We start from the raw sequence: 23,921 nt of genomic DNA on the forward strand, positions 1-23,921 counted from the left end.
TTTTGCATTTAATTTCTGAAAAAAGAAAATTCTCACAAAAAATTTGTTTGAATCTTTTGAAATTCAATTTCTTCCAAATAAAATGAAATTTTGTAAGGCAATCTCCTTTAGGAATTTAACATTTTGTTTACTCTAAATTTGTTTCGAGAAACAAAATAAAAACAAGGAAAAAACAAAAATAGGTGGAAGGCATGCATGGTAGCTAAGTGTATTAGGGAACATTAGCCATGTATTTTTGTCCTTTTGCACACCACAATACTTGCTATATTATGTGGCAAGGACAGGTGTTGGATTGGAAAAAATCTGGAAAAGAGGAGGAAAAACCAAGGAGGGGAGCTTCGGGAAAAAAAAGAGGAAGGAAGAAAGAAAAAAAAAGAGGCTTCGGGCAAGAAGGCAAGAGAGAGGAGAAGAGAAAGAGAGGGAGAAAAAGAGAGAATCTCGGAGAGTAAGGGAGAAAGAGAGAGACTGTGGAGAGCAAGAAAAAAAGAGAGAAACTAGGAAAAAGAGAAAACCAGAAAAGAGCGAAGGAGGGTTTCGAGAAAAGAGAGAAAAAAAAAAGAAGCGAAAATAGAAAAGAGGAAAGGAAAGAGAGGAAGGAAGGATCTGGGGGAGAACAGAGGGCTTGGGACAAGAAAAAGAGAGGAAAAGGAGAGGGAAGATTGAGTAAAAAAAGAAGAAAAGCTGCTGAAAAATTTTCTTCACCTGGCTGATGAACAAGCCTAGCTCTGGCCAAAGTTAGGCTTCGATTTTAGTTTTTTGAGGGATCTTGTGGTTTCAGCACCTTCTTGGGAGACAATAGAAGAAATTTCGTTCACGAATTACTGGGAGAAAACAGCTCCAGGCTAGTTGAATAGAGGCTCAAAGTGACGAGCTCGTTACTACTGAAAATTGCTGCAGTGAAGAAAAAGAGGGTTTTGACTTCACTCCAAAGATCCGCACAGATTCCATCTATTCCTCAGGGTTATTTGTCTCTGTAAGTACATCATTAAAGCTATATTCTGAACCTTATTTAAAGCTTACCAGACGTGAGTTTTTGCTGTGGGTAAACTTTTGTTGGTTCCATTACTTTGACATCTTTTTTGTTTGATAATTTCTTATTTCGGTAGGAGTCCATGGGACAAAATTTGTAAGGAAATGGGTTTGGGGTTTTCTATGGGTTTTTATCTGACGAATCCATGAGTTTTTGCTTGAGTTCGTGACTGATTTTCGTAACAAGCAAACTCAGAAAATTGCAGAAGATTTGCACGTTTGTATGTTGAATTTCTGTGATTTTGCTGCTTAAGATCCAAGTTCCGATGTTGGTTGAGACTTTAATTATGTTTTGCAAAGAGAAGATTGCACCTAAAATCCAGAAATTATTTGACCCCCAAAACTTTTATAATTTTTTCAATTAGGTCCTTGCTTGTTTTAATTTCTTAAATATATGTTGATTATCTTTCTTAATTAGTAATTATGCTTCATTTAAATGGTCTAATTGATAAAATTCATGATCATTTCCATTTCTTTACATGTTATTGCTTTTTTAATTAAATTGGTGACTTGATCATTTTTTGTTAATTTTGGAGTTAAATAGGGCAAAATCTAATCCCCCATTAGCTACTACTTCAAAGGAAGATATTCTATTGTGTTAGTTTTAAATTCTCTTGTGTGCTCTCATTTGTTTATGTGTGTAATTGCATGTTTTTGAGTGATTTTTCTTTTAGTTATTTGTTTCATTTGTTTTAAATTTCATATATTTAATTTAATTTTGATAATTATTTGGGAGGCATTTAAATGCCAATTATAATAGTTAGGGGTTTCAAGACATGTATTTAGATGGATTATATAATAGATAGGTTTTAATTTTGTCAAAAAATATATTTAGTTAGATAAATGTAATAGTTAGGTTATTATTTTATTCTTTCCCCCCTTAGATTGTAGTTAGAGCTCTGAATGTAATAGTTAGCTCTCTATTTGCTTTTATTTGCTTGTGTGCATGCATGCTTATATGTTTACGTGTTTACTCGTTTTCATAGGATTTTTGCATTTAAATATCATGCTTATTTGCTATGTGCTTTATGTGCATTATGTGTTTTTTTTTATCATCAACTCGTTTTTTTAATATTTTAATTTCTTCCTTTTTGCCCTCTTGAAAGTTGAAGCACAACCACAAAAGGCAAAAAACCAAGAAATGAAAAGAAGTAAGAAAAAAAAATGTAAACAGACAGCAAGATAATTGCTCTTGAAACTTCTAAAGATGAATTAGATAGTCTCTACTTCTACATTTGCTCATAAACACCTTCCCTTGTAATTTTGCCTAAAACAATTTGAACCTCACTAGATCAAGAACGCTTTGACTCAGATCTCTTCAGAAATTATATCTTTCCTGAGCTTGATTATTCAAAAAATGGGGTTATTTTCCAGAGGTCTTATAGCTCATGAGCTTCGGAGAGAACAGAGTATGCAGATGGCTTGTGTTAACTCCAAAAGTGGTCGAGTATCACCTCCTTCAAATCCAAATAGAATGCGGTTTGACAGCAACTAAAAAGGCGCTGGGCATTGTCCTTGACTGCAGATTTTGCATTTAAAATCATGATGGAACCTTTGCCTTGGCCTTCTGCTTCAAACCTGTGCCTTGGCCTTCTGCTTCAAACCTGTCCCTTGGCCTTCTGCTTCAAACCTGTGCCTAATCCAACAGGGGTCTGATCCTGTGGACCTGGATTGGATTCATCAATAGAGCCACCCCCAGCTTCACTTGGAGGATGACCATTAACTTCTTTCTTCACCCCGTTTTCCTCATTGATTGCTGCTTCAGGGGTCACCCCAGAATTGATAATATTAAGAAGCTGCGTAAGCGGGGGTAAAGTTTGGACAGGAACACCATGTGGCCGTATTAAAAGGCCCCTTGCTGCAGCTTTCTTTCTAACTTCAGCAGCAGCTCGGGCAGCCCTTGCATCAACTCCCCTCGCTCGAGGAAGGGCCTCGCCCATTATGGCTGCATTCAGCAATTTACTTGTAGCAGCACTAGAACTCCCAGATCCTCCCCCAACAGCAGCAGCTTGGAATGCATGTATTAGATCAGGATTTGTGCATTATGTGTTTACTTGCTTTTATTATGTTTTATATGATTTGTTTAGTTATAATAAATGCGTGACGTCACCACACTAGTCCAACACTAGTTGTAGTATATTTTCTTGATTTCTCGCTAGTCCAATGCTAGTGAGAATACATGGACTAGTCCAATACTAAACCCTTAAGGACCGTCCACGTACTAGATCATGTTCGTGTGACAAATCACTACATTTCATGCATATTTTGTACTTTCTAGGATCTTTACCATTTTATGCATGATATTCCCTCTATATGTATATCCCTTACCCCTACGTGTGAAACATGACATTTAAACTTGCATTTCATTTAAGAAAAATTAGAAATAGGTTAGTGTGATGACCCCATTTCTCCTTAGGGCGAACCCTATGGGCCGCCTGTGTAGCTGTCGCTCGGACTCGATACAAGTCAAGATTTTAATTTAGAACTAATCAACCAATAAGAAAACTAAAATAAAAAAAAGTTGCTTCCTTCAATAGTCATCCAATTCTACATCATAATATTTTCAAAAGTTACATCAAATTTTCCAAAAATACAACCACCAAAAGTTGATTAATTCATTTACATCCACAATTGGACCAAAATACAATCAAAGCCAGCTTCTCCAAAATCTTTCGACTTCAAGTTCCTGTTAAGGAAAACAAGCTTAAGGGGTGAGCTAACACTCAGCGAGACCAAGAAAAGCAGGTAAACAAATAAGTACAACTAGCATTAAAACTTATAAAAGAAGGGCAGCCATAATATTCATATAACTCACAAAAAAAAAATAAAAGCACAATTAGTAAAGGATACGAAAGCTCTCAAGAGCTAAATCCACAATGCTTCATCGAAAATGTTGATCCACAATTTCCAAGTGTTGACACTCCGTCAACCGAGCAAGTAACAAGCCCCTAGAACCCCACTTTTCACCAATTTTTCCGTCCACCGTTACACCCCCGGCCGAGCCCGCAAGTCAAACGAGATGTGATATTAGTCGAGTATATCCAAGCAAATCAAGTACACAAGCCCAAGGTTCACCAAACTTCTCTATCAAGCCCTTGCTGGCTTGAGTTGAATGGCTAGCCATTGGATTTTGGGGCCCCCAAGTTCAAGTATAAGTCGATGAGATTGCTCTCAAATCGACGCCAAGTCAAGTACAAGCACAAGTATAATTGTCAAGTACGAGCAAGTCAATTATCAAGTCAAGCAAGAGAGGACGAGTGAGATAAAATACACGCTTGCCTCGATAAGTTTAATTCACAAAATCAACAAGAAGCGATCCAAGTATTATGCAACAAGTCATGCACTTGACACTTACCAAATTCAAAAGCAAGCGAGCAAGTATGTCCTTTAATTGTCCGCACCAGGATTTCTTTTGAAATTCTCTTGAACACTTGAAAAAATATCAACCAACCATCACTAAATGCAAACCACCTTTAGGTCAATTTCCCCTCTCTTAATCCATCACTCACGTATATCCTAAGTCACTTAGCATATAAGGAAGAAAATTTATTTGCTTAAGCAACCAAGACAACGCATCAGGAGAGGTTTAATTCTTTGAAAATCAAGATTCAAAATGAAGGTTTAAAGTCACAAGAGACCTTGTATCCATCCATGAAATCAACCTTAAAGCTGACTAACAATCTCAAAGGAAAGTTGGAAGTCCTTAAAAAGGACATTTTGTTTGAAACCAGAAAATTCCAGCTTTGTGCGACAATACTTGAAAATTCATATCTTGAGTTTCGTAAGTCCAAAGATTGGGAACTTTATATTTTTGGAAACTAGATTCAATGTAACTCTTTACAAGACGCTTTTTCCAGATTCAAATCAGAAATCATTCAAATATCAGCTCCAATTTGCTGCTTCATTAAAATAGGGCAAAACAGTCTCGATTTTCACTGAAATTTGAAAACTTAGCAAAATTCATAGGAACTGAATTAGCCTCTAAAATTTGTAACACTTAAAGAACTTCAAATCTAATTTCAGACACAACAAGTAAAAAAAAAATTGGATTTCCCTACAACAAGTTAAACAGTTTTACGAAAAGTGGTTTTTGAAATCTGATCCACGGATTTCCAGCCTTGGAGCAGCAACACAGTTTTGAAATCAGGGGATAACTAGGGTTACATAGGTCCAAATTTAGTGTGGTTTATGGCGTTGAAAACTACATTCAGAGTACTAAAAATCATTAGAAGAAACCGTCTTCAAATTCATTTCACAAGAGGAGTGAAAATAAGCTACAAGATGCTGCTGTGTAGGTTTCTCGAGCAAAACAGTAAGAGCAAATCAGTCAACTTTGCCGGTTCACCACAGCTCAGAGAAAATGAATTAGCAGGGGTACTTTATACTGTTTGAAATCCCTTGGAGTCTAGTTTCAAATGCCACAAACGGCACTTGATTTTGACTCTTGGATGAAAATTTATAGGCTGTTGAGTGCGGATAGGCAGACTGCCCTGATCAATTTTCCAGATTTGATTTTTTTCTCTTTAACGTAACTTTCAACCACTCAAATGAAATGATTTTTGAGAGATAATTTTTACACACACAATCCAACATATAACAAGTATTTTTTCAGAAATTTAACAATAAAATTTGAAATTAAATCAAGAGAAATAAATCAGCAAAAATTTCGGACAGCACCTCCTCTCTTTCTCTTCAAATTTTCTCTCCAACATTCAAGCCAAAAATCAAGCTAGAAATCACAAAAATAACAACCAAACAACAAGAAATCCTCAAGTCCACTACCTAATCATCCACCTCAAGGCATCTACCTAAATATAAATTAAGAAAACAAGGGTTTTCTCAAGTCATATAGCCTAGCTTTGTTTAGGGTTTCAAATACCCTTGCATAACAACCCAAAACCACTACTAACTCTTGTATAGAACTAAATATCAAGGGAAGTGAAGCTTGTTACCTCTCCAAAGCTTCTTCAACCCTAGTTAGAGCCAAGCTTTGCACCACCAATCCACCAAGAAATCACCACAAGGTAAGAGCTTTCTTCTAACTAGATCAACTTCCAAAGGTTTGAAGGTGTTGGATGAATTCTTGGAGCAAGATTTGTGGATGAAGTTGGAGTTTTTCTCCTCTTCTTTTGGAGCTTGGAGGTTCGGCCAATGAGAGAGAAAAAGGAGAGAAGATGAAGCCTTGAATTGTGATTTGAAGGTGAGAAGAAAGCTAGCTTTTGGTGGTTAAAAGGTCAACTAGGAATAGTGACCAAATAGTGTCATGCACTACTAGTTTCCTTCTTATTTGCTACACTCAAATACTAATATTCCAAGATTGTTTCTCTTGCACCACTAATACTCATTCTTACTAGTCCAAGATAAATTTTCCAGATCCCCAATTACTCGTGCCGGTGCGACTTTTGAAAAATTTTTGACGCATAAGCGATAAAAATTTAATTTAAGTAAAATTCATGCTAAAATAATAAAATTAAATAACACCAATGCAAATAATTTTAAAATAGGTGAAATTAAGAATAAAAGTATGAGCCTCACAGTTAGTACATTGCCTTGATTAGATTAGGGAGTATCCTTTAAATATGGGATATGGACGAGTATGGCTCCTTAACCTTAACACACTCGTATTCCCTCTATAAAAGGGAAGATTGAGTCAAGAATCTTAGCCCCCGTACCCGTTATGTTGCATCCCTCTCTTTTAGGTCATGTATATTTGTATATTATAATTTTCTATTTTTTTCAAGTCTCATTGTTGAATATTCGTGACCTCTTCAAAGAATCACTTTTGTGCGTCACAATTAATGCGATTTGCACAACTAAAATTCGAAGAGACATATTGACCCTTCCGATAGCCATTAGGTCTTGGTTTGCATTCATATAATAACATCCAAGTGTGATAAGTTTTTTTATGTTAAATTAAGAAAATTTTTTGACTAAATCACGCAACTAGCCTTGGTTAGGTTGAAAGGGTGCCTTGAATTTTATTCTTACCTTCCCTTTCTTCAACCTTGATTCCCGAGCCCTTTTCTCTTGATTTTCAAAGACTTGGAGTCACTTAAAGGGTTTTTTTCTAATTTTTTATTTAAAATTCATTTTAGGTGACTTGGTATGCCTTAACTTAATACCAAGTGGCAACTCCTATTTTTTATTTTAAAAAAATCCTTTTTAAACTATTATTTTGGGCCAAAATCGTCAGACTTTTTGAGTCCCATTTTAGACCTTTTTTCTTTATTTATTTTCTAACAAATAAAAAACTCTTTTTTACTCAAAATAAATCAAAAATTCATTTTTATAACTCGTAATCTTATTTTTTCAAAAAAATGGGGCGCGACACATAACATTAATATTATTTTTGGATTTATTTTAACTCTTATTTTGAGTTGTGCAGACTAGCACTCACTAAAAAGTATGACCTAATGTGAAGGTACTTGAAATATTTTTTTGGTATTTTTGCAAAAGCAAAAATAACCATGGAGTTTTTTGAGAATGGCTTCTAATGCGCTACTATACTACTGGCCATTGAGGAGAAATTGAATATGAGCAAATATACGCCTACATTATTTGGCAAATATAAATGGATGAGAAATTTTCTCATTGAAGATTGGTTATATGTATTTGGACCACTAAGAGATTATTTGAAAAAATTTGAGAATATCATATCTTTGCTCTTTTATTTGTGTTGAAAAAATAAATCTCAAACTTGAGTCAAGGATATGATACACATCAAGGGGGATAAGACAAAAGCCCAATATATGTTAAAAATCACCTATGAGAATACAATCACCTAGGGACTGGAGATCCTAAGGTTGGAGACAAACGAATCATAAAGTGGTTTGATTGATTAATATGCATTACTATGATTATATTGTCTATCCCTATGATGTATGTGCATTTGTGATCCTATGATGATGAGTGAGGTTGGAATTTTTAATCCCTTAATGAGCTCTATAGCCCTTATGGGTGGATGTCTAAGTCATAGGAACATCCTTGATAGACTCACCGATATGAATGTGGAAGTGGGGCCGCTTCCTATGAGAATTTGGGCTGGTTCTCTAGAGCACTCATGAAAATCAGGATAAAGTATAAGGCCATAAATGTGCTGGCTTATGAAACCTTTTTTAGAACACTGAAAGGTTCATGTGTGTGATATAATTCCATGTGCCCTCAAGGAGTAATCTTTTAAAGGCTAAGCCCACATTTTACTCTAGTAAGGGAATTGTTGAGCACTGAGTGAAGGTTTAAAAGCCTTACCACCTTCATTATGCATGAACGTTTAATTTTTGCCCTATTAAGTGTTGAGTATTGAGTACTATATTTTTATTAAAATAAGTGGGGGATTGTTAGATATTTTAATAAAAAATATCATATTTTTTTGAAGTCAAACATAATAAATTACAAATTGTTCAATGAATTTTTAGCTACAAATAAAAGTGTAACTTATGTCTTTAAAATGAGATTTATGTCTTGAATTGTGTAACCTATATAATGATTAGGTTTATGAATTCATTTAGCAAGTTTTTTATCGTTATATAGTGAATCTAGACTTTTCAATTTGTAGCTGAAATATGAGATGTTAATTCCTCTTAATTTTGATATTTTAATACTCCTAATTTTTTAGCCTATAAATAGAGATATCTATCAACCGAACCTGCGACATACTTAGACATCTTTAGACTGTCTTCTACTTTTCTTTCTCTCACTATAATTGGATTTTATAGGGCAAAGAACAGTGTTATGTGAGATTTCTATCTTACTCCAATAGTGCAGATTGGAGTAGATTACAATGATATAGACAAGACTATTGTATCCTGGAGGCGACGTGCTAAGATCTACAACAGTTTTGTATCCTGTAGACTACAGTAGACTTATAGCAAAAAATAGTGTTGTGTGAGACTTCTATCGTACTCTAAGAGTGTAGATTGGAGTAGATTACAGTGAGATAAAAGGCTTTATTGTATCTTAGAGGCAACATGCTAAGACCTACTGTGACGGCCCCACCTCCCCCTAAGGCGAACCAGAGGTTCGGCGGACCGCCTGCCCAACTCTCGCCGGGACTCAGTCGTTCACTACAGTCCTCAAATGAATTACAATATAAATCTCAAATATACATCCAAGTCTCCAATAATTACATATCAAAAACGAAGCGGAAACTAATCACTTGCACTATCAACTAAAACCTCAGGAGATCAAAGCAATACAAGTCGCGAATAAAACAAAGATCCTCCATTCTCATATCAATACAAGTACAAGCACGGTCTCAAATATTACACAAGGTCGAACTAAAACTTCAACGGTACAGTGGATCATCCAACCATTCACACGGAGAACTTTAATACAAACGCTTCCTTCGCCTCGAGCCCTGTGAAGGGGAATAAAATAGTTTTGGGGTGAGCTAGAAGCTCAGCGAGTAACCAGTAAAAGCAGTCATCAAATATATTTCACAGTAATGGATTTCAATGATGTCATGATTCAGAGATCAAATGTCTGTTTATTGCTCTCGTGAGCCAGTGAAGTCATAGCACTTGAACACCCAACGCTCAAATAGATCATTTGACATTAACAGTAAGAGGGAGCCCCTTTTCGAGCTCCGGAGCCATTTGCTCCAAGTAAACAGAGGTGGAGACGTTGGTGTCCAGCACAAGACTCCCCAAGAACTCATTGAAGCCAAAATCATATCATGAATTCACATGCAAGCACGCATGAAATGCAATCGAGTAAATAATGCAAGAAATAGTTCCAAAGTAACTTTGCAAATAGTTTAACGATTACTCACCACCACAGCTCAGAAACCATCCATCATATATCATTGTCTTGCTCAAATCCAAGTCTTAGATCACAAACTCAATGCAATCAAGTCCTTTCAAAGCTCGGACAACACTTCCACTAAATTTGCTAACTTTTCCAGCCATCATGGCTTCATTATTTCCTCATTCAAACCCAAAGGTACACACACAACAATAAGTTCATTCAATAGCCATTCAACAAGCTCCCAGTAGTACAAGTACAAGTCAAGCTAGGGAAAAGTCCGGAAATGAAAGTTAAGCTCAAAACCAGAAAAACAGTTTTTGACATCATTTTACGGTTTTGGCACCATTGGCACTATGATTATCGGATGGAGGTACAAGATATACCGTTTCGAAGCTAAGAGATAGGGATACAATATTACAGAAGGTCACTCAGCCCAGTTTCGAGTGTAACCAGGTCAAAAATGCAAGAGACTACCCCAGAACCGCAAAAACAGGTTCACAAATCGAATTCTGGTGCAAACATCATAAATCAGCCTACCTAAGTCCAAATCCAGTAATTCCAAAGCCATCCGAAAGCTAAGAAACAGGGATACAATTCATCAGAAGACCTCAACAACTAATTCCGAAGCATTCCCAACCAAAATAACCCATTACAGAAGCAATTCTCAAATTCGGGTAGAAACAGGGCAGCAAGGGTAAATCCGTATTTTCACAAGCTACGCTACTCCGATTGACCTGAAATTTTGTAGGCACCTCTAAAATATCATTCCATACAACTTTCATGTTTTAATCCAAGTCCAATTTGGCCTCTAACTATGAGCTACAAAACCGGGAAGAATGTAATTTCCAAGAACCCTAATTTTCCAGTTTTCTTCCAAAACAGAAATTGCTTGCAATTAACCACTTTTTCCACCTTCTAGCTTTCTTAAATATAATTTCCAATCATCATACATGACCACATAATCATATTCATATGAAAACAGAAAAATCCCCAATAATTACAAAACTTCACCAATTCAACCAAAATCAAGATATCTTTCACCCAATCACACATTTAATCAACACAACTCATTACTTTGACATTATCAAGACCAAAGGAAGCATTCCCTAGTTACTCACCTTGAAATGCAAGAAAAGGAACAACTTGGCACCTTAATCCTCCAAACAACTTCACTAATCACCTTAAACTAGCTTAGCAACTCACTTTTGTGGAGAAATTTGGAATTTAACCGGTAGGTTTGCAAGATTCAAGCTAGAAATGAAGGAAAATTGAAGAAACTCTCTCTCTCTTTCTCTCCTCCATGGCCGGCCAACAAGAAAGAAATAAGAAGAGATTTTTGGGTCAATTTTGTTATATGGTAAAGGTAAAGTTAAATGGTCAAAGTCAAGAGTGAATTAGATGGTGACACTTGTCACCTTTAGGTTTAAAACTTATCTTTTTGTCTCTCTAATACAAATCTCTTAGCACCTTGTAAAATAATCTCACTTAATTCAAAACTCCAACAAGTTGTCAAAAATATATTGCATTTACCGCACTTGCAGGTCCCACGTTCATAATACACTTCAAAATTAACGTGGACTAACTTGTATCAAGAAAATGATTTGAAAACTATATTCCCTTATAAAAATGTATAGGAAATTAATATATTGAAGAAAGGCATAAAATTATAGACAAGGAAACAAAATAATGTCTCGAAAATATATAAAAATTTTCGGTTTCTCACACTCATTCTTTCGGGGCGTCACACCTACTACATCGGCAAATATTTCGTAGAGGCGCGAATCATTTTAAAGAGAACCACCTAATCCTCGCCTCAACCCATGCCAAATTAACTTTTCATGGTACAAATTATTTGCATTTTTTAATGCAATATTGAGGTATGAAATTTTTGTTAATTTCTTTGTTAAATCTTATTAGAGAAATTATTGTTATTTATATGATTATTTTGCTTAAGAACCAACATGTATTGAACTTAGGAGAAGCCAAAACCAAGGAAAAAAGCATCTATCTTTGAATTTCATTTCTTTACAAACTATTGTCTTCTTATTTGAACGTAATAGGAATCTCTAGAAAATAAAATACTGTTAATTCTTGATCCTTTATTTTGATGATAACAAACCAATGTGATGATTCATACTAATATCTTTTCAAGTGTCTTGATAGAAAACATGTTTACAAATCAAATCAATCAAGATTGAATGTAGTCAAGTGCACAAAAAGTTGATTTAAAGGATCAAAGGCTCCTCAAATGCTATTTGCACCTTTGGACATCTGACAGACAATGACAACATTTTCCAAAAGAATGCTTTGGGTGATGGACAGAAGACAACTGCACATTCGGACGTTTGCTACTATTAGACATATCTATCTAATGAAAAATTGTCGCTTTGGCCGTCCAAAAAATTCAAGTTGAAGTTGGCAACATTCTGTTTGCTATCGGACATAGAGGATCGGACTTTAATAAAATGCTTCAGCCATCCGACAGAAGTTAAGAAAAGTTTTCTCATCAGGCTATCGAACACTCGTTTCGAACACTCTACTAGCTTCAGATGTTTGAACCCTATAACGGCTAGTTTCGCCTGCATTTAATGCATGACCATTGGAAGTGGTTTAGAAACAAATTTTTGAACCCTATAATTAAATACTATAGTAGCTGGAAGGGTTCAAGACTTTTGCCTACACTTTATACAAGCTTGCTAGATCAAATTCATAGCAAGAATTGGTATCTACTTCATATACTTGTAGCATAGTGTGAGGTAATTGTTGTAGCTTTTCAATTATGAGTGAGTTCTCAAGTGAGTAGTTTAGTGAGGGTTTACAAAGCTTGTAGTAGAACCTTTTGGCTTGACCAAAGAGTGCTTGGGGCAAGTAAAAGTTGATCCCTTCTTGTACAATCTTGGTGTAGCTCCATCAAATTGAAGAAGCATTATATTGAAGAATTGGACTTCAAATTGGGCGCAATTTGGTTGTCCATTAGGTTTGCTTACTCTTTCTTAATTTTCTTTACTTTACTTGAGCTTATATTATTATTTCTTACTTACTCCTTATTGTTTTTCATTCACACAAGTGGTTGATAATCTAGAAAAACTTGGTAAATTTAAATTGTGCCTTATTTGCTATAAACCAAGTTAAGTTTTTTTAATCAACCTAATTCACCCCTCCTCTTAGGTTGTTTCGGGCCTTTACAAATACCAATCTTATTAAATGTAGCAGATGATCCAAAGACATTTAGTGAAGCCATGTTATTAACCAATCCTGAATTTTGGAGAGAAGCAGTAAATGATGAAATGGACTCAATATTATCTAACAACACTTGGGTTCCAGTTGTTTACCTCAAGGTTCAAATCCAATAGGTTTTAAGTGAGTATTTAGATGAAAATATGCCTCAATGGATCCATACTAACCTTTAAAGCGAGGTTCATAGTTAAAGGATTCAAACAAAAGGAAGGAATAGACTATTTTGATACATATGCCCTGGTTACTAGATTAACTTCTATTAGAGTGCTATTATCTTTAAGTTCAATGTACAATTTGTTTGTACATTAAGTAGATATTAAGATAGCATTTTTGAATGGTGACTTGGATGATGAGGTATATATGCAATAACTTGAGGGGTTTGTTTTACTTGGAAACGAAAAAAAAAAGTTTGCAACCTAGTTAAGTCATAAAATGGCTTGAAGCAAGCACCTAAATAATAACATTTTAGTGTCAAAGAAGTGAGTACTCTCTTTTATTCTAGTTTGAAGCTTCATGAGAATTTTGAAAATCTAATTGCTCTACTTGAGTATGCTAGTAAAACTGAAAGTTTGATGCATGCAATGTATTGTACAAGACTAAATATCTCATATGCAGTTTGCAGACTTATTAGATATACCAAGAATCTAGGTGTGGGCCATTGAAGTCGATTGAGAGGATTTTTGGTTATGTTAAAAGAACCAAAGACTCAAGAACTCTTTTACAGTAGATTTCCAGCAAAACTTAAAGGTCACTAGTGTGAGTAACAAGAATTTCACAATCGGGTGGATATTCACATTAGGTGATGGTGCGATCTCATAGAATTTTAAGAAAAAAAAACAGTGATTGCTCATTCCACCATGACGGTAAATTTATAACTTTGGCTACTATATGTAAAGAGGCAAAGTGGCTTAGGGATCACTTGATATCAAGTTGTGGCCATAACCTATGCCTTAGATATCTTTATATTGTGATAGTGAGGTCACCATGTCTAGAGCCTTAAATAAGTTGTACAATAGTAAATCTACACGTATTAGCCTAAAACGTAAGTATGTTAGGCAAATGCAAAGATATGGCTTTATGACTGTTGTATATGTGAAAACATATGACAATTTAACGGATCTGTTGAATAAGCCTTTGCCAAGGCACTTATACATACGACGTCATTGGATATGGGGTTAAAACCATTTATCTAAATTCACTATCAATATGAATCCTATCGTAATTATAGCACTATCACTAGATGAAAAGGTTTAATGGACAATAGCAAGTTGCTAAATAATTATAAACACTTGTGCCTTGTATAAAAAGTTACCCTACTAGTACATAAAATGTGACAATGAATATATGATTGTGAACATTAGTACTTAGTGTACAAGATACACTATTAGGGCATAAAATGGGAGGTTTTTTTTTGTTTTTTTTTTAAGAACCATCCCCAATTTTATTAAAAAAAGGAAGAGAAAAATACAATATTCTAGAGAGGGACCAAACCTTACCTCTAGAAGCAAACGATGAATATTAAATAAGGAGTACTTACTCCCGTACAACTTGTGTCCTAAAATGGGAAAACGACATTGAATCTAAAGCTACAATGGCTTTAACTAAAGATGGAAGTTCTTGTGATGAGTTAAAAATTCGCTGTGACCCCAATTTCAAGCTAGCTAATTTATCCACTACACCATTTGCCTCTCTGAAGACATGCGAAATCCCAACTAAAGCCTGAGATATTATCTTCCTAATATGACGCATTGTATTGCATAGTGGCCATTTGGCCAGAGAATTTGATAGAATCAACTTCACCAACACCACCAAATCGACTTCCACAGCAAAACCAAACATGCCTTTTTGTACACACAAAATCAAACCAAATAAAAGGGAAAGGCTCTCTGTCGCCAAGATGTCCACGTCACCAAATTCTTTGTAAAAAGCAAAAATTACCTCCCCTTGATGATTCCTAACCAGCCCATCCCCAACGGCCACATTTTGCATGACACTTGCATCTGTATTAAGCTTTAGAGAACCCGGAGATGGTCTACCCCAAGACACGGAAACATGCCGATGCGAAATTGTAGATGAAGGAGCTAAAGATGCCCATATAACGTCTGTATCTCCTTGGAAAGAAGAATTTTTGAATACCTTTGCTGTACCAAGTGATTTAAGAAAACCTCCACCTCCCAGATAACTTGGGCAGTTGAATGATTTACCCCTTGAAACCTCGCTGCATTGCGTCCTTTCCAAATAAAGTAAAGAATAATAATCGGAAAAGCAACTCGTATATGATTTCTATAAAGCTTGGGCAACGAAAGAAACCAGTGAAGCAGCAAAGCCGAAACACAAGAGAATTTCAGTATTTTCAGACCAAAAACGTTGAAAAAATGGTCCCAAATAGCAACAGCTACAGAACCATCAAGGAAGACATGAAGTCCCGATTCAGTACCTGATTGACAGCATACACACTTGGATACTAACATGAATCCCTTATGCTGTAAATTCTCCTCCAAAGGCAATAGATTATGAATCAATCTCCACACAAAGAAAGACAATTTAATAGGGACAATGGCGTTCCAAATGAACCCGGTGACCAGACAGATCTTTTTCCTTTTCCTGATAGTCTCCCAAGCAGTGGAAACTGAAAAAAGCCCATTAGCAGACGGAGACCATACCATGGAGTCCTTCTTAGACGGATCAAACTGTACCTGTAAAACTTGCAACACTATAGGTTCCGGTAACCAAAGCCTAAGTTTTGCCTCATTCCAGTTGTCCCCAATAAAAAATTTTGCCACAAGGAAATAAGGAGAGTCCTGCCGACAACAAAGTTGACACAAAGGATCATCCTATAACCATCTGTCAAACCAGGAATCTACTAAACCCTCTCCTAAACACCATCGTATATTTGGCTCAGCCACCTCCCAAATATTAACAAGCCGACGCCATACAGCTGAGGAATGACCAAGTTCCACCATCGAAGGATGAGATTGCTGCGCATACTTACAAAGCATAAATTTTGCCCATGGAGATACTTGCAACCTAAAATTCCACCATAACTTACAAGAAAAGGCTTTAACCATATCCCCAAGAGAATGAAAATCCAGCCCACCCTCCTCCTTCGGGAAGCATAACTTTTCCCATGAAGTCCAATGGATCTTCCTTGATTCACCATCCCAAAGGAAAGCATTAAAAAGCCTCCCTAATAAAAGCATAATAGCCTTGGGAGGATGCATGACTTGACATAAATATAAAGGCATCGACCCTAATACATGTCGCAGTAGAATAATTTTCCCTCCCATAGTTAGAAGTTTAGAGCTCCAATGACAAATCCTTCTTCTTATTTTCGAAACCAGTACATCAAAATGAATGCATTTCGCCCTTCCTTTATCGATCGGCACTCCCAAATAAACAAAAGGCAAAGATTGGTGTCTGAACCCAGTCTTAGCCGAAATCATGTGCAGAAGTGTTTCCGGAACTCGAGAGGAACATATAAAAGAACTCTTAGAAACATTAATTCGTTGACCTGAACAAGATTGATACTGATCTAAAAGACCCAGGAGATCCCGCAAACAATCTTCTGAAGCTCTTGTAAAAATCATCAAATTGTTTGCAAAAGCCAAATGAGGAACAATTCCTCCTAAAGCTGAATATTGTCTACCGACGTCTTCATAAATAAAATTCTGCAGCCCCCTACCCAAGTACTCCGCTGCCATAAAAAAAAGAGCAGGCGATAATGTATCTCTTTCCCTTATCCCCCAGGATGACTTAAAGAAACCTGAAGCTTGCCCATTAATTAGCACCGAAAACCAATTATTAGATAGAATTCTAAAAAATAAATCAACCAGCCATTCACAAAAACAAAAAGAGCGTAGCATGCATAACAAGAAAGGCCATTCCACCCTATCATACGCTTTTTCCATATCCAGTTTTACAATCATTTGGGCTCACCAACTTCTATCAATTTCCGAAACCAATTCTTGGGCCAAAAGAAGGTTATCTGCAATACTTCTTACTGGCACAAAACCAGTTTGCCAATGCAAAATAATACTCGGCATTATATCATTAATCCTGTTTGCCAAAATCTTTGAAATAATTTTTGAAGTGACATTGCATAAACTAATAGGCCAGAATTCCTTCCATTGTGACGCCCCTATCACCTTCGGTATTAAAACTATTTATGTACTAGTAATACCTCTCGGCAGTTGAGCACCTTTGAAAAAATCGTGTACTGCCCCCAACAAATCTTTGTTAATAATCTCCTAACAACTCTGATAAAATCCCGCTCCAAAACCATCCGGCTCAGCTGTACTGTCACTATCCAATGAGAAAACTGTTATGCGAAGCTCCTCCATAGAGGGTAGAGCTTGTAGATTTTCATTATTCTCAGGCGTAATTTGAGGTAGATCACATGGCAAAGATTGAAAAGAAGATCTATCAGTCTGAAAAGCTTAGAGAAAAAAATTCTCCGCCGAAAGCTTAATCTCCTCTAAACTTTCCAACCAAACACCATTCCCGTCTTTTATTCTAGAAATGAAATTAGCACTTCTCCTTTGTCTGGCGAGTTCATGAAAATATGCAGTGTTCGCATCCCCTTCCTTCAACCACTTCACAGCCGCCTTTTGCCTCCAAACTCACTCTCGAAACGAAGTTGTTATGCATGTGGCGCACCCCATTTTTTAGAAAAATAAAATTACAGGTTTATGAAAATAAATTTTTTGATTAATTTTGAGTGAAAATGAGTTTTTTGACTTTTAGAGAATAAATACAGAAAAATAAAAGGGCCTAAAATGGGACTTAAAAGTGCAACGATTTGGGCCAAAAATAATGGTTTCAAAAGAGTTTTTAAGAAAAAAATAGGAGTCGCCACTTAGTATTGAGTTAAGGTGTACCAAATCATCTAAAATGAATTTTAAAAAGTAGAGAAAATCCTTTTTAAATGACTCCAAGTCTTTGAAAATCAAGAGAAATGGGCTCGGGAGTCACGGTTGAAGAAAGGGAAGGTAAGGATAAAATCCAAGGCACTCTTTCAACCTAACCAAGATTAGTTGCGTGATTTAGTCGAAAAAATTTTCTTAGTTTAACGTATAAAAGTTATCACATTTGGATGTTACTACATGGATGCAAACCCAGACCTAATGGATATTGGGAGGGTCGAAATATCTCTTCAAAGTTTAATTGGTGCAAATCACATTAATTGTGATGCCAAAAGTGACTTTTGAAGAATCATGAAATGCAAAAGATGAGACTCGAAAAAAAAGAAAATAATAATATAAAATATACATGACCTAAAGGAATGTATTATAATGGTACGGGAAACTAAGATTGTGACTCAATTTTTCTTTTTATAGAGGAGACACGAGCGTGCTAAGGCTAAGAAGTCATACTCGTCCATATCCCATATTCAAAGGGTACTCTCTAACCTAATCAAGCAAATGCACTAACCTATTTCTAAATTTTCTTAAATGGAATGCAAGTCTAAATATCATGTTTCACATATAGGGATAAGGGATATACATATAGAGGAAATATCATACAAAATGGTAAGGATTCTAAAAAGTAAAAAATATGCATGAAATGTAGTGATTTGTCATGCAAACATGGTCTAGCACGTGGACGGTCCCTAAGGGTCTAGCATTGGACCAACCCATTTCTAAAAATTTTCACTAGCGTTGGACTAGTGAGAAATCGAGAAGAGTGGCCACAACTAGCACTACAACAAAAATGACCTTTCCTGACATGCCTATAAGGACACTTGCTGGTTTGTGCCATTATAGTAAACATATCATGACACTTATTAATAAATTCAATAATATGTACTATAATTTTTTTATTTTATCATGATATACAAATAATAATGTGCCTTTAGGCTACCTATGATGACACTCTGGAAACTGTGAGATGAACCAAAAAAAAAATCGAAAAAACACAGAAAACGACATCGTTTTATTTTGGCTCCAAAACACTTGCTGAAGTACTGTGAAGATTCATTTTGCCGGCAAAAGGACTTGGTGAAAATTTTCTTCTTCTCATCTCTCTCACCTCTCAGCATACAAGCTATCTCGGCCAGTCCAGAATGTTGGTAGCAATCGAAGCTATCTCCGCAAACAACCATCTTCATCTTTTCTAACCTCAACTTTAAATCCCTCGGCTAAGACATCTGGAAGGACAGGCAGGAAGTAAAAGCTGAAGAACGGAGCTCTACATTGGGAAAGCGGGAAGATACTTCAGGTGCGCATATCTTGTTCCAAAATTGAAGTGGTAAACACAATGAAGCTGTTGCCCATAACCTGTTCGATAAAATGTCAATTCCCCCCTGTTTTTCATTTCTTTCTGTGAATCTCTTTTAATGTTAATATATGAAACTTAGTTGTAATTGAAGCTCTGTTTAGACTATGAATAGAAATCGACTTGGAAGCTCTTTGATGAAGATCAAAATAGCAATGGGGTGACTGGAATGACCTTTTTGCAAGACAAGTGCAAAAGTTTAAGAAATAGGTTGATGAAAATTAATATTTAAAGACTTAATTAATGGACTTCTTGTTGAACTGCACATTGGTCATAGATGACATAGCACCCTTACTAATTTGGCCAAAATGTGGTATACCCAGCTAGTAAAACTAAAGTTTGAAAGATGGATTGAAGGAAATACTCGAAAGATTGAATCAAGAAGAAACTTTTGGAGAAGAATGAAACTTTGGATGCTTTGGAAAGGTAGGGAAAGAGAGGGATTTACAGGGGAAAAGGAGGTGAAGGAGTGCAACTACCCCAACGAACTTTTAATTGTGATGGCGCGTAGGCATTGAATTTGCCAGACAAGAAAATAGCAGGATTTCGTGTAAAACTGTATTGTATTTTTTAGTCTTTTTTCTTTTTTTTTCTTCCCCTATCCATTTTCTTGTCGAACTTCCACCCCTCCCAGTTCAGGTTGACATAGCACCCTTACGGGTTCTGTTTTTTTTCTCAATTTAGTCCTGTTTCTAGATCAATTAGCTGAACAGTCATAGCAACTTAAAAGAATCCTGGGACCAAAAAAAGATTATGAGTATAAAATAAAAAGCTAGATAGATTCTCTTCTTTCTTTCACATTTCACTGTCTCTCTGTGGTGAATGCTTTTTCTTCATAAATATCTGCTGGTCTAACCGTGTCATAAACCTGTGCTTTTTCTATCAATCATTTTTTCCAATTACCTATGCCGTAAGTTGCATGCCTTTCTAAAGAGAGGACTTATAAAATTAATCACTACACACCAGAGATGTACCTATACTTTGATGGAAATTTAGTAAGATTCTTGAATTTCACCTTTAGTCTTCATGCTCATGTGTTTGTTTAACCTTTGACATTTCAGATTGAAGTTAGGAATTTTGCGAAGACGCGAGTGCAGGAGTTGGTACGAAGGGCTTTGTTCTGGTATTAGATAAATAAAATTTCTATCCGCTTGCTTGCAAATTCTGTTTTTACAGATTGTTGAGAAATTTTGCATTTTGTTGATTTCCTTTATTTGCTGGGCTGCTTTATTTAGTAGACTGTAAATTCTTGAACTTGAAATTAGGGACTTGTAAGCCATGGCCTGAGTTTAAAAAATCAGGGCGCTTCTTATTCTCAATGATTTTATGGGATTTGTCTAGTTTTCTAAGTACTAATGTGTAGTTGTTGTTTTCATGCTCTTGGAAGCTTGTTGGAGGACATTTATTTATATTCAAAGTATGGATAAAAGATGGATGGATTTTCCAAGAACAAGTGAAAAGTACGAGACAGGACTTCAAATGTTTCTAAACTTTGCATTTTCTAGATCAAGTTGTGACGGAAAGATTTTGTGTCCTTGCAAAGATTGCGGCATGGGTGTTTGTGTGACAAAAATGGAAGCATATGATCATTTGAAAGTGGTAGGATTTATCAAGGGTTATAATAATTGGATAGCACATGGAGAACTTTCAAACTACAATGAAGCCACATCTAATTCTGAAAATACATCAATTGGGGTTTCAAATGGGACTAATGACATGCAAGACTTGGTCCATGATGTATTTGGGATACCACATGGAACAAATGAATTGAATAGAGAAGGGGACATTCCTGTTTCAGAGGCTGAAAAATTTTACAAATTGATTGATGATTCTCAACAGGATTTGTACAGTGGTTGCAAAAATTTCTCGAAATTGTCTTTCATTATTCGTTTGCTTCACCTAAAATGCCTGGGTAAGATGAGTAACAAGATTTTTAATATGCTTGTTGAGCTGTTGAGAGAAGCATTTCCGGAGGCCATGACTAATTTGCCGTCTTCTTACTATGAGGCTGAGAAATTGATGAATACATTGGGGCTGGGTTATGAAAAGATCGATGCATGTCCTAATGATTGTTCTCTTTATTGGGGTAGTGCTGAAAAAAGAACTTCATGCGAAACATGTAACGAGCTTAGGTGGGTTGCTTCAGAAAATGATCCAACTGGGGAAAAAAGGAAAATTCCTCAAAAAGTGTTGTGGCATTTTCCCTTAAAACCTAGATTACAAAGACTATTTATGTCTTCTAAAATTGCATCTCAAATGAGATGGCATGAGGAAAAACGTACAAAAGATGGTTGTATGAGACATCCAGCTGATTCTCCAGCTTGGCAAACTTTTGACCATCTACATCCAGAATTTGCTAAGGATTGTCGAAATGTTAGATTGGGGTTGGCATCTGACGGGTTTAATCCATTCAACAACATGAGTTCTACACACAGTACTTGGCCTGTAGTTTTAATACCATATAACTTACCTCCGTGGATGTGTATGAAGCAACCGTACTTCATGTTGTCCTTGTTAATACCCGGACCATCCTCTCCTGGGAATAATATTGATGTTTATCTACAGCCTCTAGTTAAAGAATTGACCGAATTGTGGGATTTTGGCATTCAAACTTATGATGCATCCCAAAAAGAAAATTTTCAATTGCATGCAGCTCTGTTGTGGACCATTAGTGATTTCCCTGGATATGCAATGTTATCTGGCTGGAGCACTAAAGGTGAATATGCTTGTCCTGTTTGTCACAAGTTCACTCATGCACGACGGTTGACTCATAGTTTCAAATATTGCTATATGGTCATCGGAGATTCTTAGATAGTAAGCATAAATTTAGAAAGCAAGCCCAATTCTTTGATGGCACCGAAGAACATGGAAAGCGACCACCATTGCAAACCGGGGATATGATTGTGAGTGAATTGGGAGACTTGCAAATTAAATTTGGAAAACTTGTGAAAGGTAATCCGAAGCTGCCTTTCAATTGGAAAAAGAGGAGTATTTTCTTTGACTTGCCATATTGGAAAGATAATGTCTTAAGACACAATCTTGACTTCATGCACATTGAGAAGAATGTTTGTGAAAATATTTGGGGGACATTGCTGGATATTGAGGATAAAGCAAAGGACCATTATAATTCCCGCCGTGATTTGAGAGAAATGGGAATAAGAAAAGAGCTGCATCCCATTGAGACAGAACCTGGAAAGGTGTACTTACCTCCATCTTCCTTTGCAATGGATAAAAAACAGAAAACTATGTTTTGCAATGTGCTAAAAAAGTGAAAGTTCCAGATGGTTATGCAGCTAATGTCTCAAGATGCGTTCGAGTAAAATCACCAAGAATTTCAGGGCTTAAAAGTCATGATAATCATATCCTAATGCAGCAATTGATGCCTATAGCTTTGAAAAAGACTTTGCCAAAATCAGTGCGCTATCCTTTGATTCGATTGAGTAGATACTTCAGGCAGCTTTGTTCTAAAGTTATTTGTCCTCAAGATGTGGTTCGTTTGGAAAGTGAAATTGCCGTCATACTCTGCGATCTTGAGAAATGCTTCCCACCAACCTTCTTCGATGTCATGGTGCATTTAGTTGTTCATTTGGCAACTGAAGTGAAATTAGGTGGGCCGGTGTATTATCGTTGGATGTATCCTATAGAGAGGTACTGCTTGTAATTCTCATTATGCCTTAAATGTTTATTCCTTTTTTGCTTTCTTTGATTTGTGGAACTAATTAGAGAGGTTGGAATGATGATACTTTAGGTACTTAGGAACATTAAAATCTTATGTTCGAAATAAAAGTAGGCCTGAAGGTTCGATTGCTCAAGGGTACTTGGCAGAAGAATGCATTAACTTTTGCTCATTGTATCTTGCGGACTATGTTGAGACAAAATTCAATCGTCCAAGCAGAAATGAAGAAGTACATAAGGAAATTGAAGATGGTTTAGATATATTCTCTGAATCAGGACATCCTTTGGGGAGGGGCAAGCCAACAGTCTTTGATGCTCATATCTTGAGTAAAGCACATCAGTATATTTTATTTAATTGTGATGCTGTCACACCTTACATAGAGTAAGTTCAACTACAACTTGATGCATTAAAATTTTATTGTAGAATTCAATGCATGATTACAATTTTGACTCATGTACTTCTAGGCAGCATCGTATATTGATAGAAGAATGACATCCTCAAATTCCACAGCATCTAAAAGAGCGCTTGCACAGCGAAAATTTTGCATGTTGGTTTGCTGAACATGTAAGTAAAATTCTGAATATTAAGTACAATTTGAATTGTAGGACTTCAAATATAGTTTCATCTTTTTTTTATTTATTTATTTACTCTTTTTTTTTTTACAGATTGACAAGTTAGAACTTCCTCAAAATGTTTCGGTGTTGAGAGAGTTGAGGTTCCTTGCTAAAGGTCCAGATGTTGTTGGAATCCAACATGACAGGTTTGTTGTTAATGGATTTCGGTTTCACACCAAAGAAGTTGAGAAGAAAAGAAAAACGCAGAATAGTGGTGTTACAGTCAATGCAACAACATCCAGTTTTGCAAGTATAAGGGATCAAAATCCAGTTTTGAGTGAACTAGTTTACTTCGGCGTCTTGAAAAATATGATTGAATTAATTTACGGAGGTCATCGGGTGGTGTT

The 23,921-nt window shown here is 36.0% G+C and overlaps 2 protein-coding genes and 1 long non-coding RNA gene across 3 annotated transcripts; 1 reads left to right on the top strand and 2 right to left on the bottom strand.

Annotated features, from left to right (window-relative positions):
• Window positions 1-2,186: 2,186 nt before the first annotated feature.
• Window positions 2,187-2,877, bottom strand: LOC113783734. Its single transcript, XR_003469960.1, has 2 exons — window positions 2,660-2,877; window positions 2,187-2,607 (listed from the first exon to the last, which is right to left on the bottom strand). It is a non-coding gene; the product is annotated as an uncharacterized LOC113783734 (long non-coding RNA).
• Window positions 2,878-14,544: 11,667 nt separating this feature from the next.
• On the bottom strand, window positions 14,545-16,232 carry LOC113782315. The gene is made up of 3 exons (XM_027328207.1): window positions 15,948-16,232; window positions 15,322-15,812; window positions 14,545-15,229 (listed from the first exon to the last, which is right to left on the bottom strand). Exons 1-3 carry the CDS (start codon window positions 16,230-16,232, stop codon window positions 14,545-14,547), a joined length of 1,461 nt encoding a protein of 486 aa, XP_027184008.1.
• A 4,603-nt stretch (window positions 16,233-20,835) lies between these two features.
• On the top strand, window positions 20,836-22,556 carry LOC113782316. The gene is made up of 2 exons (XM_027328208.1): window positions 20,836-22,000; window positions 22,096-22,556. Exons 1-2 carry the CDS (start codon window positions 20,836-20,838, stop codon window positions 22,554-22,556), a joined length of 1,626 nt encoding a protein of 541 aa, XP_027184009.1.
• The last annotated feature ends 1,365 nt before the right edge of the window (window positions 22,557-23,921 follow it).

This window comes from Coffea eugenioides, chromosome 9 (assembly GCF_003713205.1).
Source record: "Coffea eugenioides isolate CCC68of chromosome 9, Ceug_1.0, whole genome shotgun sequence".
Classification (NCBI taxonomy): Eukaryota; Viridiplantae; Streptophyta; class Magnoliopsida; order Gentianales; family Rubiaceae; genus Coffea; species Coffea eugenioides.

Bases quoted from the DNA above. Each gene is read 5' to 3' on its own strand.
- LOC113782315 (XM_027328207.1), bottom strand. From the start codon at position 16,232: ATGCATCCTCCCAAGGCTATTATGCTTTTATTAGGGAGGCTTTTTAAT. The intron at 15,813-15,947 runs GTATGGCGTCGG...TGTTGTCGGCAG, and splicing joins AACTTGGTCATTCCTCAGCT to GACTCTCCTTATTTCCTTGT. The intron at 15,230-15,321 runs GTTTCTTTCGTT...GACGCAATGCAG, and splicing joins TCGGCTTTGCTGCTTCACTG to CGAGGTTTCAAGGGGTAAAT.
- LOC113782316 (XM_027328208.1), top strand. From the start codon at position 20,836: ATGGGTGTTTGTGTGACAAAAATGGAAGCATATGATCATTTGAAAGTG. The intron at 22,001-22,095 runs GTGAATATGCTT...GGAGATTCTTAG, and splicing joins ATCTGGCTGGAGCACTAAAG to ATAGTAAGCATAAATTTAGA.